This window comes from Coffea arabica, chromosome 4e (assembly GCF_036785885.1).
Source record: "Coffea arabica cultivar ET-39 chromosome 4e, Coffea Arabica ET-39 HiFi, whole genome shotgun sequence".
Lineage (NCBI taxonomy): Eukaryota > Viridiplantae > Streptophyta > Magnoliopsida > Gentianales > Rubiaceae > Coffea > Coffea arabica.
Window position 1 is genome coordinate 409,656 of NC_092317.1, and position 17,857 is coordinate 427,512.

The 17,857-nt window shown below is 38.2% G+C and overlaps 2 protein-coding genes across 3 annotated transcripts; both read left to right on the forward strand.

The window, feature by feature from the left end:
* Positions 1 to 1,831: 1,831 nt before the first annotated feature.
* On the forward strand, positions 1,832 to 5,807 carry LOC113742963 (tyrosine-sulfated glycopeptide receptor 1-like). Its single transcript, XM_027270996.2, has one exon. The coding sequence runs from the start codon at positions 2,301 to 2,303 to the stop codon at positions 5,631 to 5,633; it is 3,333 nt and encodes a 1,110-aa protein (XP_027126797.1). The 5' UTR covers positions 1,832 to 2,300; the 3' UTR covers positions 5,634 to 5,807.
* Positions 5,808 to 9,062: 3,255 nt separating this feature from the next.
* On the forward strand, positions 9,063 to 15,200 carry LOC140005836 (tyrosine-sulfated glycopeptide receptor 1-like). 2 transcript variants are annotated; one of them, XM_072046841.1, is made up of 9 exons: positions 9,063 to 9,398; positions 10,371 to 10,430; positions 10,561 to 10,739; positions 10,906 to 11,041; positions 11,421 to 11,517; positions 12,422 to 12,481; positions 12,568 to 12,668; positions 12,787 to 12,821; positions 12,934 to 13,080. In XM_072046841.1, exons 1-9 carry the CDS (start codon positions 9,078 to 9,080, stop codon positions 13,025 to 13,027), a joined length of 1,083 nt encoding a protein of 360 aa, XP_071902942.1. In that variant the 5' UTR covers positions 9,063 to 9,077; the 3' UTR covers positions 13,028 to 13,080. The 2 variants fall into 2 exon arrangements, with proteins under 2 accessions (XP_071902942.1, XP_071902941.1); XM_072046840.1 differs by lacking the exons at positions 9,063 to 9,398; positions 10,371 to 10,430; positions 10,561 to 10,739; ... (1 more) ...; positions 11,421 to 11,517; positions 12,422 to 12,481 and having other exon boundaries at positions 12,531 to 12,668; positions 12,934 to 15,200.
* Positions 15,201 to 17,857: the final 2,657 nt, after the last annotated feature.

The window sequence follows — 17,857 nt, forward strand, 5'->3', positions numbered from 1 at the left end:
TTAATTCTTCAATGAGACTTTGTATTGTACGCTTACTTTGTGTCTTGGCGCCGTTGCTCCTACATTTGTTCACCAAAACCATTTAATAGGCTTCCTCTTCCTGTAAAGTACTAATAGGATAGATTAAGTTACCAAAACAATAATAATAATAATAAAAAGAATAGACTAGCTGCAGTGTATCTTTAATCCATGCAGAAGCTGGTAAACAAATAGAAGAATTCTAATTGTTGTTTTTCCGTCTAAATTTACAGCTTCATAAAAGGGATTTTCATCCCAAATATCAATGGGTTAAATAGAAAAAAGATCCCAACAATGCCTAGAACCCCCAAAAAAAAAAAATTTTTTTTTTCCCAAAATGTTCCATGACAAATTATTCCACATTATTTCTTGGTGGGGAATGCATTTCTACAACGTAGACCTGCGCAATATTGGTGAGGAAATGGTCGAGTTGAGGTCATCCAGACGAGGATCTTGCCTTGAGAAACTTTCTGTCCTCTTGCTTGCTCTGTCCCCATGCGGCTTTCAATCAATTATATACGTCAAATGGGTTTGGAAGAAATAGGGGGTTTGTCAGACTAATAATCCCTTTTGATAATAATGTAGTACTTTTTCTTTTTTCTTTTTTTTTTTTCCGAAATATTGTATAACACACTCAAATCAGATTAATGGGCAGCAATTGCCCAGGTTCTGTCAAACAGCATCTGATCTGACCAGACCGGGTTGGGGGAGTTGGATGTTATGACCAAAGTACCAAGTGAGTGATTTTTTTTGTGTTTGGTGTAGGATGGTGGAGGTGAAGGGACGAAATGGTCCCTCCCTCCGTTTCTTGAGTTCAAACAACATTTTTTTTGGACGGAAGAGCCAAATTCATGCACATCAACTTACGTTGTTCAGGGGCGGGCAATTTACTCCTTGCAGGACAATGACTTGGCTGCCTCCTCCTCATTCATCAGATTATATGTTCTCTTTTCTGGACAACGACTTGCAAACCCAAATGCTTACGAGTAAAGTAATATACCACGTCGTCAAATAAGTTCTTGGAAAATTTGACGTATCATATAGTAACAGAATGGACCGAAAACTGCCCCAGATGAGAATGAGTTACTTGCTACAGCTTTAATTTTGCATCCCGTAAAAAGAAAAGAAAAGAAGAGAGTTTCTCTTTTTCCTGGCTGGTCAACGGCTGCAAGTTTGATTGAATACGTTTGGACTTGGGGAATAAAATTTAGGTACAGAGAGAAGAAGAAGAGAAGACCAAAATATTCTATTTGTAGTTGTACTACAATTGACATGACATGTGCCCCTGGGTACCATTTTACACTTTTACCCACCATCCACCAAATGTCAACCTCCTCCTCCTCAACCATACATCAGCACCCCATCCCCCGCAGGCAATATACCACTAAACACTAAATACTGCTACTACTACCAGTAAAATACACCCAATCTCGTGATCCATCTTCTCTACAGCAATTTTCTACTAGTACTACTTGTTATCTCTCCTGTTCTGTGATCCCAAGAGCCATTCAGCAGCTTTGAGCATATAAAAACTAGCAAAGGAGTCACACACACACACACCTCCCCTCTCCTTTTTCCCAAGGTGGTGGTGGTGGTGGGGGGAATCAAGATTCAAGAGACTAGTAGTAGATTGCAAAAATGATTATGTCAAATATTGCGATGACATCCGAGCGCAACCCGTGGTTAAAGTTATTAATCAAACGACAACAAGATTGCTACTTGGGGTGAATATAAGGATGAATATAAATATATATGTGTATAATAATATAGTAACAGCAACAAGTTGATTGATCAACTTGGGGTGGGAGCATAAGAATCCAGTTCAGTGCGACTTGAAAGAAGGTTTAGTTTAATACAAGTAGTGCAGAGCCCACTATAATATGTCCTTATCCGGGCAAAGCAAAGTTCCAGATACGCAGACGGAGCCTCTCTACGCTGCTATTTATCTCCCCCATCCCAGGTTTCAACACAACATTACCATCCTACACGCTTTTACCTCATTCCTCCATCTTCCTTCCTATACAAATATATCATAATATACAGAAAGTCCACCACCTAGCCAGCCGTCCCAAAAGTAAACGCTTTTTAACAATTCAGACCACAGCTTTTTAATATTGCTCCATGTCAACATCAACCACTATATCCTCTCTCTCTCTCCCTCATGGGGGGTATGACTAAAGTCTGCACAAACTAAGATGGAAGGGTTAGAATACCCCCATGATTGATTAAAACAGAGTAGTATCTTTTGGCATCTTCGACTGTCTTCTTCTTCTAATAATAATATGATCAAATATGACAAGGAAACCTGCAGGCAATCTCGGCTTTCTCCTCCTCCTCCTCATCATCATCGCCATCACAGGGCAGCCATGCTCTTGTCCTCCTCTGTCCCTTCTTCCTCTCCTGCGTCTCACCTTACCACAGTCAATCCCTTTGGCTCCCTCTTTTCGGATGTGCTGCTGTCTCTACTTGTCATAACCCTCTCTTGCTTTGCGACTGCCACCCATGCCTCCTGCAATCGCCTGGATCGTGACTCTTTATTATCCTTTTCCACCAGCATAGCCAGCCCCTCATCTCCTTTGAATTGGACTATCTCGGTTGATTGCTGCATCTGGGAAGGCGTTCTTTGTGACAAAAGCGGTAGAGTCGCCAGTTTAAGGCTGCCATCAAGAGGGCTTGTCGGAACCATCTCTCCTTCACTGGCCAACCTCAGCAGTCTTTCTCAACTAAACCTCTCACGCAACTTCCTTTCTGGTCCTCTCCCAAATGGATTCTTCGTGTCCCTCAATCACCTGCAGGCGATTGATTTGAGCTACAACCGACTCTCCGGACAATTACCGCCTTCCGATAAGTTTCCAACAACAATCCAGCAAGTGGACTTCTCCAGCAACAAATTTAATGGAACCGTCCAATTTACATTTCTCCAGGAAGCAATAAACTTGGCAAGTTTCAATATCAGCAACAACAGCTTTTTTGGGTCCATTCCTTCATTCATCTGCAGCATTTCACCCTCCATTAGACTCCTTGATTGCTCTTTCAATCATTTCAGTGGCTCGATTCCCCAAGATGTTAAATATTGTTCAAATTTGGAGACTCTACGGGCAGGTTTCAATTCTCTCTCGGGTCCTCTTCCTCATGCTATTTATAGCGTGTTGACTCTGCAAGAGATATCTTTACCTGGAAACAAACTGAATGGATCAATTAACCAAGATATTGCCGGACTCAACAAGCTCAGGATTTTTGAACTCTATGCTAACGAGATTACAGGTACAATCCCTCCAGAAATAGGAATGCTCTCCAACCTGGAAAATCTACTCCTTCACATAAACAAACTTCATGGTACTCTGCCACCATCTGTCACAAATTGCACAAGACTCAAACTGCTCAACCTAAGAGTCAACTTACTTGTTGGTGATCTTTCCAAATTTGATTTCTCCAAACTCACCCAACTTGTCACGATTGACTTGGGGAATAATTTTTTCAATGGTAGCCTGCCGGTAAGCCTTTTTTCGTGCAGATCATTGACAGCAGTTCGCCTGGCCACTAATCACCTGACCGGAGAGATCCCACCCCAGATACATGCACTACAATCTCTGTCTTTTCTCTCAATTTCCAATAACACACTAACCAATGTCACAAGTGCAATCAGAATTTTGACAGGTTGCAAGAATCTCAGTACACTGATTCTGTCAAAGAATTTTTATAATGAATCGTTGCCAGGTGATGACGGTTTAGTCGATTCTGAAGGATTTCAGAATCTCCAGATCCTTGGTTTAGGTGGTTGCCAATTCTCTGGTCAAGTTCCCAGTTGGCTGACTAAGCTGCAAAAGCTTGAGGTCCTCGACTTGTCAGTTAATAACCTCACAGGCTTAGTTCCAAGTTGGCTTGGAAATCTGCCAGACCTTTTTTACTTAGATTTATCTCAGAACCTCCTCTCAGGAAACTTCCCTGTAGAACTTACTGGACTCCCAAGACTAGTGAGGCAGCAGGGTACTGATCAAGTGGATCAGAGTTACTTAGAGTTGCCAGTCTTTGTTCAGCCTGAGAATGTCTCCAGCTTACAGTACAATCAGGTGTCTAACCTCCCCCCTGCTATATACCTGAATGGGAATAACCTCAGTGGCAACATACCCATTGAGATTGGCCAATTGAAGCGCATTCATGTCCTGGATCTCAGTCACAACAATTTTTCAGGCAGCATTCCCAACACGATATCTTATCTTACTAACTTGGAAAAGTTGGACCTTTCTGGAAACCATTTTTCTGGTGAAATTCCAGCTTCACTCGGGAACCTCCATTTTCTGTCTTCTTTCAGCGTTGCAAACAACAATCTTCAAGGCCCAATACCCGCAGGAGGCCAGTTTGATACCTTCCCCAATGCCAGCTTTGAAGGAAATTCAGGGTTGTGTGGCCGATTTCTACGCCCTTGTAGCAATCAATCACCAACTACAAACCCCTCAGCAACAAGAAAAAGCCCAAAGAGGAAAATAATTATTGGACTCATACTTGGAATCTGTTTTGGCATTGGATTCACTGTTTCTGTAGTGGCATTTTGGATATTTTCCAAGAGAAGGATCCTTCCTAAAGGCGATGCTGAAAAAACTGATCTGGATACACTTTCCTACAACTCTAATTCTGGACTGTCCACTGAGTTTGGAAAAGACACCAGCATAGTTGTCTTGTTTCCTGATAACACAAAGGATGTTAAGGATCTCACAGTATCAGAGTTACTGAAAGCCACAGACAACTTCAACCAAGCAAACATTGTTGGCTGTGGGGGTTTTGGTTTGGTTTACAAAGCAACTTTGACAAATGGCACACAGCTGGCTATTAAGAAGCTTTCAGGAGATACAGGGTTGATGGAAAGGGAATTCAAAGCAGAGGTGGAAGCATTATCAACAGCCCAGCACGAGAACCTAGTTGCTTTGCAAGGTTACTGTGTGCACGGTGGGTTTAGATTACTGATATATTCGTATATGGAGAATGGTAGTCTAGACTACTGGTTACATGAGAAGCCCGATGGAGCAGCCCAACTTGATTGGCCAACCCGACTAAAAATTGCCCAGGGTGCAAGTTGTGGCTTGGCATACATGCACCAGATATGTGAGCCACATATTGTGCATCGCGACATAAAATCCAGTAACATCCTGCTGGATGAGAATTTTAAAGCACATGTGGCAGATTTTGGATTGTCTAGATTGATTCTTCCCTACCGAACACACGTAACCACTGAACTGGTAGGCACCCTAGGTTACATCCCACCAGAGTATAGTCAATCATGGATAGCCACTTTGAGAGGGGATGTTTACAGTTTTGGAGTTGTCATACTTGAATTACTGACGGGCAAGAGGCCTATGGAGATATTCAAGCCTAAAGTGTCAAGAGAATTGGTTGGATGGGTGCAGCAAATGAGAAATGATGGGAAACAAGATGAAATCTTTGATCCAGTACTGTGCGGCAAGGGCTTTGAAGAAGATATGCTGCAAGTGCTTGATGTTGCCTGCATGTGTGTCAACCAAAATCCTTTCAAGCGGCCAACCATTACAGAAGTAGTTGATTGGCTCCATGACATAGGGTCCAAGAGACAGGCACCAAAAGAAGGGCAATTGTATAAATGAATAGAGAAACTCCAGAATTTGTTGTTAATATAAAACGTCAATGGCAGTTTTTTTCCCTTTTTTTTTTTTACCCCCTTCTGAAACGAGAAAAATATACGTAATGTTCAAGTGGAGGATTGTATAAAGCTAAATGTTGCTACCAGTTAGTCAAGCATACACTTCTAATATTGTCAACTAGAAGGAATTGATCGCTGTAGTTTCATGCAGGAGTGTCTTCTTGAAGTCTAAAAGGACCGATGAGTTCCTCTCTTTAACTATGGTTTTGGCGAGTAATGACGAAAATGAGTAAGGTTTGTCATAGTTTGGCTTACAGCTACAAGATGACTTCTGGAAACTTGAATTGATTATTCAGATTCTCGCATTTAAGCTAACAAGCAAAAGAACAACAGCCGCAACCTTCTGCTGCTCCAACGAAAAATCAAGAGCTAATTGTCGTCTGTACAAAAGTTTGTGAAGCAGCAGGGGCCGGGACAAGTAGAATGTGGTTGAAAGGGTTTTGATGATTTAGCACGAGGTATAGACTCTCAAAATTAAAAAAAAAAAAAACCAGAAAAATGTTAAGATAGACAAAGCACCATAATTAACCAAAAAGGAAAAAAAAAAAGGTCTATTTGTTCGTGTGTGTGAATTGACAGGGAAGAAAGTAAAGAAAAGACTCATCTCATTCTCATTCCGTATTCGTACTTGTTAAAATGCTGCTGCATTTTGGTTTGGGCATTTTCACCGGTACCTGGCGGCCTATGGCGGCGGATTTCAATCCACAAACAGCTGCTCATCCCACCCAGTAACTATTACTAAGTAATACTACTAACAAATGCCTGCGGCTTGAGGTGGCGGCGGCGCTAACTCCTCCGTTTTTCTCCCGATTTATGGCGCCAATCCTACAGTATGAGAAAGTTGAAACCTTGCCCCAAGGCCTCGTTTGGACGGAAATACTTGGAAAGAAAATACTGACACAGTTACCAACTTTTAATTGGAGGGGAAATAAACGGTTAAAATGCTTCTTTTTTTTTTTTTTTCAAATGTTAAAGAGATTGAGGAGGAAAAATGAAAAAACCAAGGGAAACCAACCAACCATTTTGGGAGTCTTCATCAATTTAGTCCTTTATCTATTAAATTTATCAATTTATTCTCTCATCTTTATGAAATTAAAAAAAATTCTCTAATAGAAAATTAAATAATTCTATTGAAATTGATCAGCAGATGGACATTTGAAAATGACCATTTTAGTCTCGAATCTTCAAGTCTCTTCAATTTGGTCTCTTATATATCATTGTCTATTAATTTATATATCATTACCTATTGATTTTGTTTTGTGGATTTGAGGATTTAAATTGATAGATGGTGACATCTAAATTGGAGACAACCTCGAAGGCAAAGGGATGAGTTGGTCATTTTAAAAGGTTCACATGCCCAATGACCAATTTTGTTAGAATTTTCTAATTTTTCATTACAGGTCCCAGATTGACATTATTTTATAAAGTTGATGGAATAAAATGGTAAGATTGATAAATAATAAACTGGTAGGATTGATTGATAAAGAACTAAATTGGCTAAAATTCTAAACACAGGGGGCCCAAAATGATCATTTTCTCAAAGAAACATGGCATAGGAAAAAAATAACAATCAAAGGTTTCGTGATACCAAGTTAGCAAGAAATATGCGTTGAGTAACAAGTGTCAAGTAGCAGTGTAATATGCAATAAGTATTAACCATATTCCACTTATTTCTTCAAATCCCATTCAAGTTTGATCTTCTTTTAAAGTTTTAGTGCGTAGGTTTATTTTTTCCCTGGTTTCCCTTTTATTGCTTTATTTTATTCAGAAAATATGTCATCAATAAAATTTGCTTACAGTTCTAAAGGCAACTAAATTCAACAATAGGTGGGAGAGAGATGAGTTGAATGATAAGCGGGGAAGGAAGTGTAAGTGAGAGGTTCTGAATTCGAAATCTCCTATTTATACTTTAAAAAAAAAAATCCAACAACAACTAGAGGAAATTTGAGTTGGGTTAGGTTAAGTAGTAAGACGAGGGATCTCAAGTTTTAGACCTCAGTTACAGTATAAAAAAAAATTCCAACAATAGTTAGAGGAGGGATAGGTTGGGTTGGGCGGCAGAGTGGGAGAAATTGTAAATAAGAGGTCTTGAATTCAAGATATTCAACTTATCAAAAGTAATATATATATATATATATATATATATATATATATATATATTCAATGATAGTTTTTTATTTTCACAACAAATAATAACAAACCGAAAACCTTTATGATGAAACCCATGTCGTCTCTTTCCAATTTTTTATACTAAATGTGTGAAATTATTCCACTGTAGAAAAAAAGAAAAAAAAGAAAAAAGGGTGTTCGAAAGGTTACTGTCGGTATTCCATTTCTTTCGCACAATGCACTACTTGATTAAAGAGACAACTAGGTGGAATTACTCTTTGCAGAGTCACGGGAATTTGGTCGAACTCAAACACCGAAGTATCGTTGGAATCTTTTAAATCTACTGTCAATAATAACAAGTGACTGAACAAAAACTAGTATAATTTTACATGGATCGAAATTTACTCTACTGCAACAAAATATTCACTCTTGCAAAAAAAAAAAAAAAAAAAAAAAAAGGCAAACCTTCTCTTCAAGCTGTAAGTGTCTGTGGAAGCAACCATATATAACCGAGGTAAAAGTTGTGAACAATTCCACTCTTGAAGGGCTCATGCATTTTAATACGTTACCTACTAGTATTAGAGGTGTAGACAATAATATGTTGCAATTGATTGCATTCAAACTTGCATGATCCAAGTTTCAAGTTTGCTTAATCATTTTGATGATTTCATTCAAATTCAGTTTGTTTATTTTTCGAGCAAAAGTAAAATTAATGTGTATCAAACCGATTCCTTAGATATAAATTTCAAGTTTTAATACTTAAGTTTGAATGAAGTAGGAAATGTTAGTAGTAGTATAAATTAAGGGCATGGATGTGTTTGGCAGCTAGGTTCCAAGGCAAGTAATGGATTTCAATTTCAGCCATACTCTTCTTTTTTTTTTTTTTCCAAGATCAATTGGAATGAGTTTCATAGATGCTTCAATTGGTAAACTGCTAAAGAGTAAGGTTTAATATTTTGATATTACTAAAAATTTATCTATCGTTGCAAAGTTATTTTTATCACACTCGTTGTATTATTTATTATTCCTTAATTTATTTATCATACACACAACGAGAGTGATTATGCAATATGAACGAAACGGCAGTTATGTTACACTTACTTGATGAATCCACTCAGACATTGAAGATGTTTTTTTTTTATCAGTCGAGCATTTTAAATGCTACTAGCGGTAGGTAGTTTCGTATGGTTTTCGTTTTTGGTGCGTTAAATAATGGGAAGGGGGTAAAAGTTGGGAGTAATCCGAAGTCAAACAACGACCCAACAAATAAATAACTAATATGGAAGGCAAAATAGAATATTTGTGCCTTTCTTTGGAAGGGAAAAAAAAGAAGAAAAGGAATAGTGTGCTGCTTCTTCTTCTTCCAAGTTCCAAGTTCCAAGTAGTATCAGCATCAGCAGTGGAGTTAAACAAACTACGAAGTCCGAGTGGGAGTGAGCAAAAGATCGTCGGGGAAATGGGAAAGGAGAGGAGGTTGACGGTGTTTTTGAGCATAATTTGGGCTCTGACCATTCTGTATGGTGAGATGTTTGCATATTGGGTGCCCTCTCTTTGGACTTGTTCTTGGCCTCATCATCTTCGCCACTCTTCTTCCTCCTCGGTAATTAGTAATAACCTCACCCACCCAACATAAAGAAAATTACTTCTTGAAACGTTAAACTCATTTAACTTAGCTCTGAAAAAACGATGACCCACAAGTTATTTCTAGTGGCTGTTTTCGGATTTTACTTAATCTGTTGGATCTTCTGTTCCAGCTATTGATAAAAAGAAAGAAAAAAAAAATCGAAGTTTTCACTTGCCTTGATTCGTTTTCTCTTTTCTTTATTTTGGTTAATATGCACTTCGTTCGTTAATCTGATGGTAGTTTTTAGTTTATTTCATCTCTTTCTTTCCATTTCTGATGCGGCTCTTTTTTTGCTAGGGATATTGCCCAAATTACTTTATGGATTAATGACGTTGAATCTAATCGGCATATAAGATGCCAAAAAAAAAAAGGATAGAATTTTGATTTCATAGGTGCCGCCTAGAAATATGTATAAGTTGCGCTACGGTCATCATCTTTTCGACCAAGGAAGGGAGCGGAAATGCTGAATCAATTACCAAAATCTGACTCATACAACTAACTCCATTGATGCATCCGAACATTTCATTAGGTTTAGCATTATTAAGAGGAGGAGGATACAGGTTGATAAAAACATTCCCGGTTAGGATCTTCCTGGTTACCATCATTTCCTGCAATTAGCTAAGTATTTCTTTAGTCATTACTGCATGCTCTGAACCATTGTCACTCTTTTAGGCAATGCAAAAAGGCGGAAACATTTTAACACAAGGTCACTCCCCTCGTTGTGCATTGATGATTTACACAAAAGCATTACATTGTGGTAGTTGTTGCAAACTCGTAAAGACTCATTAGCGCAAAAAAGTTTGTTTTTCAATTGTTAAATTTACAAAATTTTCTCGTTTCTTCTTATCTGTTATGCTTCAGTATTTTTGCAACCAAATACATGCAGATTATTGAAACCCAAACTTTTTTTTTTTTTTGGGTGGCGTGTGTCTCTCTGCCTGATTGCAGGTGAAGAGACTCAATGATTCTGGTGATTATGTCAAAATTGCCGTTCTGGCTGATCCTCAGGTAAATCTCCTCGGAAGTAGTTCCATAATTGTGTCCAAACATAAATACAGATGTATGAAAATACATGCCTTGGTGAGATATTTCAATGATTCTGCAAAGCAACTGCCAATTGAGTACTTATTTTCAACAGCTCATGGATAGGACCTCCCTTCATCTTTCCCCAAAGTCACTGGCTCTCGAGATTGCTCAGTTCTACACAGACTTGTTCATGCGCAGGGCATTCCTGTTGTCTGTCTTACGTTTCAAACCTGATGTGCTTCTCTTTTTTGGTGATTACTTTGATGGGGGCCCTATTCTGTCTGACAATGAGTAAGCCATTTAATTTTATAGGTTTTGTATGAAAGTTTACACAGGCATTTATGCGGTTGAATCTCTATTAAATGTGAAAATGCAGCTAGACTGTTGCAACACACTCAATTTTGATACTGTTTATCTGAACTTTGTCTTCACAACGACGCATCCCATTGTTGAACAGATGGCAGGAATCCTTGAGCCGCCTTAAACATATCTTTGATCTGAATGTGCTCCAGAAAACTAAAAATATGAAAGTGTATTTCCTATCCGGAAATCATGACATTGGATATGAGGCTCTTTACTCCAAAACGCCAGAGGTATGTTAATGCATTATTCTCTAAATCTCATACTACTTGTCAGAATAAATCATTTTCGTTTTCCAGGTCGCTGGATTAAATTTAGATGCTTAACTTGTTCTGGTGATATATCTGATGCTACTTTCTTGGTAACGAGTGATCACAAGACAATTCGAGCTCAGAACCCTAATAGCTCGTCCATGAATGTTCATCTACATAGGCATATAAGAATTTGTTTTATTTATCTGTGTCAGTTTCTTCTTGAAGCAGTATCCATCTATGGGGTTTTCTGAACAAGTACTGATTAATCACTAATAATGCAATTTCTGACACTTCAATAATGCAACCCTCCCTCTGATCATCTCTCTGGCTTGTTATCTCTGCATCTACTTGTCTGCAGGTTATCAGGCGTTATGAGGAAGAATTTGGAGCACGAAACTATAAGTTTACACTTGGAAAAGTGGATTTTATTGCTATTGACTCACAGACATTAGATGGTAAAAGCCAGTGAACACGTATCTCCATATCATCTGTAATAGTATAGTATCACTTTACTGCAAAAATTTCTGGAACTCTAACAGGTGCCCAGATTATAATTTGGAGATACCCAAAAGGTAGATAATTTACTGTATTTCATAGTGATTGCCGTGATCTCCTTGGACAACTAGTTAATCATTTTTCCTTGTATATTCATTCTTTGCCAGGCAAATCAAGGTGCAATTTTATGTTTTATGCAGTCCAAGTTTACATGAAAACTACAAGGATAAAACAAGTTTCTTATCTCATTAATTTGTTACTTTTCCCCCTTCATCTGTTTGACATGAAAGTGGCTCGTTTCTTTAAACTTCCTAGATATCTGTGCACTTGTTGTATTTCTGCTGGTAATAACAAATGTAGTGTGTGTGATGCTGGTGTATTACAGATGATATCTCTGACTAACTGAAGCTTATAACTTGGACTTTATACTCTGAAGTGTGTGTAAAGCTGCTGGATACTTTAACTGGCTGTGTATTTGTACTGCTCATGACGACCTAGTCTTGTTGATAAAAGTCAAAAATCTTTTTCTACTAACTAATCAAGACTTGGTTGACATGTTAGACCTTAAGTTGCAAGTAGATTGACGCTGTCACTTGCTGGACCACATAAGGATCTGTATGGTTGCTAGAATAATGGTATCTTTTCTTGGTCAATCAAACTCAGTAGGACTGCTTTCCTAAGTTAGCTTTGTTTTGCATGTCTCTTTATGCAATCATGTGACTTTGCTGAACTACACAAGGATATCTGCAGTAGCTTCCTTCTCATTTGTATATTAGAATTATTTTCTTTGCTTAATCATCTATAGATAAATTTACCTTGTAAGTTGGCGATACTAAGAGTTGATGGCAAGATTTTTGTCCACAGGGAATTCACAGGGAAATGTAACCTCTGCCACCTGGAATTTTATTGCAAATGTCTCTCAGGGTAATTGGCAGCGACTTCTAAGAAAATCTATCATGTTAGATAATTACAATACGGTATGAAGTCCATGACATGCCTTATGCATCCAGATTCCAGTTCAATGACAAGGGTTCTATTGACTCATATCCCATTGTACCGGCCAGATTGGACTCCATGCGGTCCATATCGTTCTTCACCCATTATCAATCAGGTTAATATTTTTCTCTCTGCATTGAGTTAAATGGCAATCTTAGAAACATGTTGGTGCAAGTTATCACCTTGCATACATTTTGTTTAGCTAAAAATTACTATCTCTTACTCTGTTCCAGAGGATTTTGCGTGCCCCAGAAAATCAACAAATATTGTAAGCATCTTATTGTGTTCTGCTTCTTTGACTGTATGTGGTGGATTACAGTCCTTCATGGAATGGATGTTGGGGTATGACATGATACTTTTCCTCTGATCTATTAATACAGGTATCAAAATTATGTCACTGAATCACCTGACCGGAGAGATCCCACCCCAGATACATGCACTACAATCTCTGTCTTTTCTCTCAATTTCCAATAACACACTAACCAATGTCACAAGTGCAATCAGAATTTTGACAGGTTGCAAGAATCTCAGTACACTGATTCTGTCAAAGAATTTTTATAATGAATCGTTGCCAGGTGATGACGGTTTAGTCGATTCTGAAGGATTTCAGAATCTCCAGATCCTTGGTTTAGGTGGTTGCCAATTCTCTGGTCAAGTTCCCAGTTGGCTGACTAAGCTGCAAAAGCTTGAGGTCCTCGACTTGTCAGTTAATAACCTCACAGGCTTAGTTCCAAGTTGGCTTGGAAATCTGCCAGACCTTTTTTACTTAGATTTATCTCAGAACCTCCTCTCAGGAAACTTCCCTGTAGAACTTACTGGACTCCCAAGACTAGTGAGGCAGCAGGGTACTGATCAAGTGGATCAGAGTTACTTAGAGTTGCCAGTCTTTGTTCAGCCTGAGAATGTCTCCAGCTTACAGTACAATCAGGTGTCTAACCTCCCCCCTGCTATATACCTGAATGGGAATAACCTCAGTGGCAACATACCCATTGAGATTGGCCAATTGAAGCGCATTCATGTCCTGGATCTCAGTCACAACAATTTTTCAGGCAGCATTCCCAACACGATATCTTATCTTACTAACTTGGAAAAGTTGGACCTTTCTGGAAACCATTTTTCTGGTGAAATTCCAGCTTCACTCGGGAACCTCCATTTTCTGTCTTCTTTCAGCGTTGCAAACAACAATCTTCAAGGCCCAATACCCGCAGGAGGCCAGTTTGATACCTTCCCCAATGCCAGCTTTGAAGGAAATTCAGGGTTGTGTGGCCGATTTCTACGCCCTTGTAGCAATCAATCACCAACTACAAACCCCTCAGCAACAAGAAAAAGCCCAAAGAGGAAAATAATTATTGGACTCATACTTGGAATCTGTTTTGGCATTGGATTCACTGTTTCTGTAGTGGCATTTTGGATATTTTCCAAGAGAAGGATCCTTCCTAAAGGCGATGCTGAAAAAACTGATCTGGATACACTTTCCTACAACTCTAATTCTGGACTGTCCACTGAGTTTGGAAAAGACACCAGCATAGTTGTCTTGTTTCCTGATAACACAAAGGATGTTAAGGATCTCACAGTATCAGAGTTACTGAAAGCCACAGACAACTTCAACCAAGCAAACATTGTTGGCTGTGGGGGTTTTGGTTTGGTTTACAAAGCAACTTTGACAAATGGCACACAGCTGGCTATTAAGAAGCTTTCAGGAGATACAGGGTTGATGGAAAGGGAATTCAAAGCAGAGGTGGAAGCATTATCAACAGCCCAGCACGAGAACCTAGTTGCTTTGCAAGGTTACTGTGTGCACGGTGGGTTTAGATTACTGATATATTCGTATATGGAGAATGGTAGTCTAGACTACTGGTTACATGAGAAGCCCGATGGAGCAGCCCAACTTGATTGGCCAACCCGACTAAAAATTGCCCAGGGTGCAAGTTGTGGCTTGGCATACATGCACCAGATATGTGAGCCACATATTGTGCATCGCGACATAAAATCCAGTAACATCCTGCTGGATGAGAATTTTAAAGCACATGTGGCAGATTTTGGATTGTCTAGATTGATTCTTCCCTACCGAACACACGTAACCACTGAACTGGTAGGCACCCTAGGTTACATCCCACCAGAGTATAGTCAATCATGGATAGCCACTTTGAGAGGGGATGTTTACAGTTTTGGAGTTGTCATACTTGAATTACTGACGGGCAAGAGGCCTATGGAGATATTCAAGCCTAAAGTGTCAAGAGAATTGGTTGGATGGGTGCAGCAAATGAGAAATGATGGGAAACAAGATGAAATCTTTGATCCAGTACTGTGCGGCAAGGGCTTTGAAGAAGATATGCTGCAAGTGCTTGATGTTGCCTGCATGTGTGTCAACCAAAATCCTTTCAAGCGGCCAACCATTACAGAAGTAGTTGATTGGCTCCATGACATAGGGTCCAAGAGACAGGCACCAAAAGAAGGGCAATTGTATAAATGAATAGAGAAACTCCAGAATTTGTTGTTAATATAAAACGTCAATGGCAGTTTTTTTCCCTTTTTTTTTTTTACCCCCTTCTGAAACGAGAAAAATATACGTAATGTTCAAGTGGAGGATTGTATAAAGCTAAATGTTGCTACCAGTTAGTCAAGCATACACTTCTAATATTGTCAACTAGAAGGAATTGATCGCTGTAGTTTCATGCAGGAGTGTCTTCTTGAAGTCTAAAAGGACCGATGAGTTCCTCTCTTTAACTATGGTTTTGGCGAGTAATGACGAAAATGAGTAAGGTTTGTCATAGTTTGGCTTACAGCTACAAGATGACTTCTGGAAACTTGAATTGATTATTCAGATTCTCGCATTTAAGCTAACAAGCAAAAGAACAACAGCCGCAACCTTCTGCTGCTCCAACGAAAAATCAAGAGCTAATTGTCGTCTGTACAAAAGTTTGTGAAGCAGCAGGGGCCGGGACAAGTAGAATGTGGTTGAAAGGGTTTTGATGATTTAGCACGAGGTATAGACTCTCAAAATTAAAAAAAAAAAAAACCAGAAAAATGTTAAGATAGACAAAGCACCATAATTAACCAAAAAGGAAAAAAAAAAAGGTCTATTTGTTCGTGTGTGTGAATTGACAGGGAAGAAAGTAAAGAAAAGACTCATCTCATTCTCATTCCGTATTCGTACTTGTTAAAATGCTGCTGCATTTTGGTTTGGGCATTTTCACCGGTACCTGGCGGCCTATGGCGGCGGATTTCAATCCACAAACAGCTGCTCATCCCACCCAGTAACTATTACTAAGTAATACTACTAACAAATGCCTGCGGCTTGAGGTGGCGGCGGCGCTAACTCCTCCGTTTTTCTCCCGATTTATGGCGCCAATCCTACAGTATGAGAAAGTTGAAACCTTGCCCCAAGGCCTCGTTTGGACGGAAATACTTGGAAAGAAAATACTGACACAGTTACCAACTTTTAATTGGAGGGGAAATAAACGGTTAAAATGCTTCTTTTTTTTTTTTTTTCAAATGTTAAAGAGATTGAGGAGGAAAAATGAAAAAACCAAGGGAAACCAACCAACCATTTTGGGAGTCTTCATCAATTTAGTCCTTTATCTATTAAATTTATCAATTTATTCTCTCATCTTTATGAAATTAAAAAAAATTCTCTAATAGAAAATTAAATAATTCTATTGAAATTGATCAGCAGATGGACATTTGAAAATGACCATTTTAGTCTCGAATCTTCAAGTCTCTTCAATTTGGTCTCTTATATATCATTGTCTATTAATTTATATATCATTACCTATTGATTTTGTTTTGTGGATTTGAGGATTTAAATTGATAGATGGTGACATCTAAATTGGAGACAACCTCGAAGGCAAAGGGATGAGTTGGTCATTTTAAAAGGTTCACATGCCCAATGACCAATTTTGTTAGAATTTTCTAATTTTTCATTACAGGTCCCAGATTGACATTATTTTATAAAGTTGATGGAATAAAATGGTAAGATTGATAAATAATAAACTGGTAGGATTGATTGATAAAGAACTAAATTGGCTAAAATTCTAAACACAGGGGGCCCAAAATGATCATTTTCTCAAAGAAACATGGCATAGGAAAAAAATAACAATCAAAGGTTTCGTGATACCAAGTTAGCAAGAAATATGCGTTGAGTAACAAGTGTCAAGTAGCAGTGTAATATGCAATAAGTATTAACCATATTCCACTTATTTCTTCAAATCCCATTCAAGTTTGATCTTCTTTTAAAGTTTTAGTGCGTAGGTTTATTTTTTCCCTGGTTTCCCTTTTATTGCTTTATTTTATTCAGAAAATATGTCATCAATAAAATTTGCTTACAGTTCTAAAGGCAACTAAATTCAACAATAGGTGGGAGAGAGATGAGTTGAATGATAAGCGGGGAAGGAAGTGTAAGTGAGAGGTTCTGAATTCGAAATCTCCTATTTATACTTTAAAAAAAAAAATCCAACAACAACTAGAGGAAATTTGAGTTGGGTTAGGTTAAGTAGTAAGACGAGGGATCTCAAGTTTTAGACCTCAGTTACAGTATAAAAAAAAATTCCAACAATAGTTAGAGGAGGGATAGGTTGGGTTGGGCGGCAGAGTGGGAGAAATTGTAAATAAGAGGTCTTGAATTCAAGATATTCAACTTATCAAAAGTAATATATATATATATATATATATATATATATATATATATATTCAATGATAGTTTTTTATTTTCACAACAAATAATAACAAACCGAAAACCTTTATGATGAAACCCATGTCGTCTCTTTCCAATTTTTTATACTAAATGTGTGAAATTATTCCACTGTAGAAAAAAAGAAAAAAAAGAAAAAAGGGTGTTCGAAAGGTTACTGTCGGTATTCCATTTCTTTCGCACAATGCACTACTTGATTAAAGAGACAACTAGGTGGAATTACTCTTTGCAGAGTCACGGGAATTTGGTCGAACTCAAACACCGAAGTATCGTTGGAATCTTTTAAATCTACTGTCAATAATAACAAGTGACTGAACAAAAACTAGTATAATTTTACATGGATCGAAATTTACTCTACTGCAACAAAATATTCACTCTTGCAAAAAAAAAAAAAAAAAAAAAAAAAGGCAAACCTTCTCTTCAAGCTGTAAGTGTCTGTGGAAGCAACCATATATAACCGAGGTAAAAGTTGTGAACAATTCCACTCTTGAAGGGCTCATGCATTTTAATACGTTACCTACTAGTATTAGAGGTGTAGACAATAATATGTTGCAATTGATTGCATTCAAACTTGCATGATCCAAGTTTCAAGTTTGCTTAATCATTTTGATGAT

Coding starts and splice junctions, on each gene's coding strand:
- LOC140005836 (XM_072046840.1), top strand. CDS start 12,945: ATGTCACTGAATCACCTGACCGGAGAGATCCCACCCCAGATACATGCA.
- LOC113742963 (XM_027270996.2), top strand. CDS start 2,301: ATGATCAAATATGACAAGGAAACCTGCAGGCAATCTCGGCTTTCTCCT.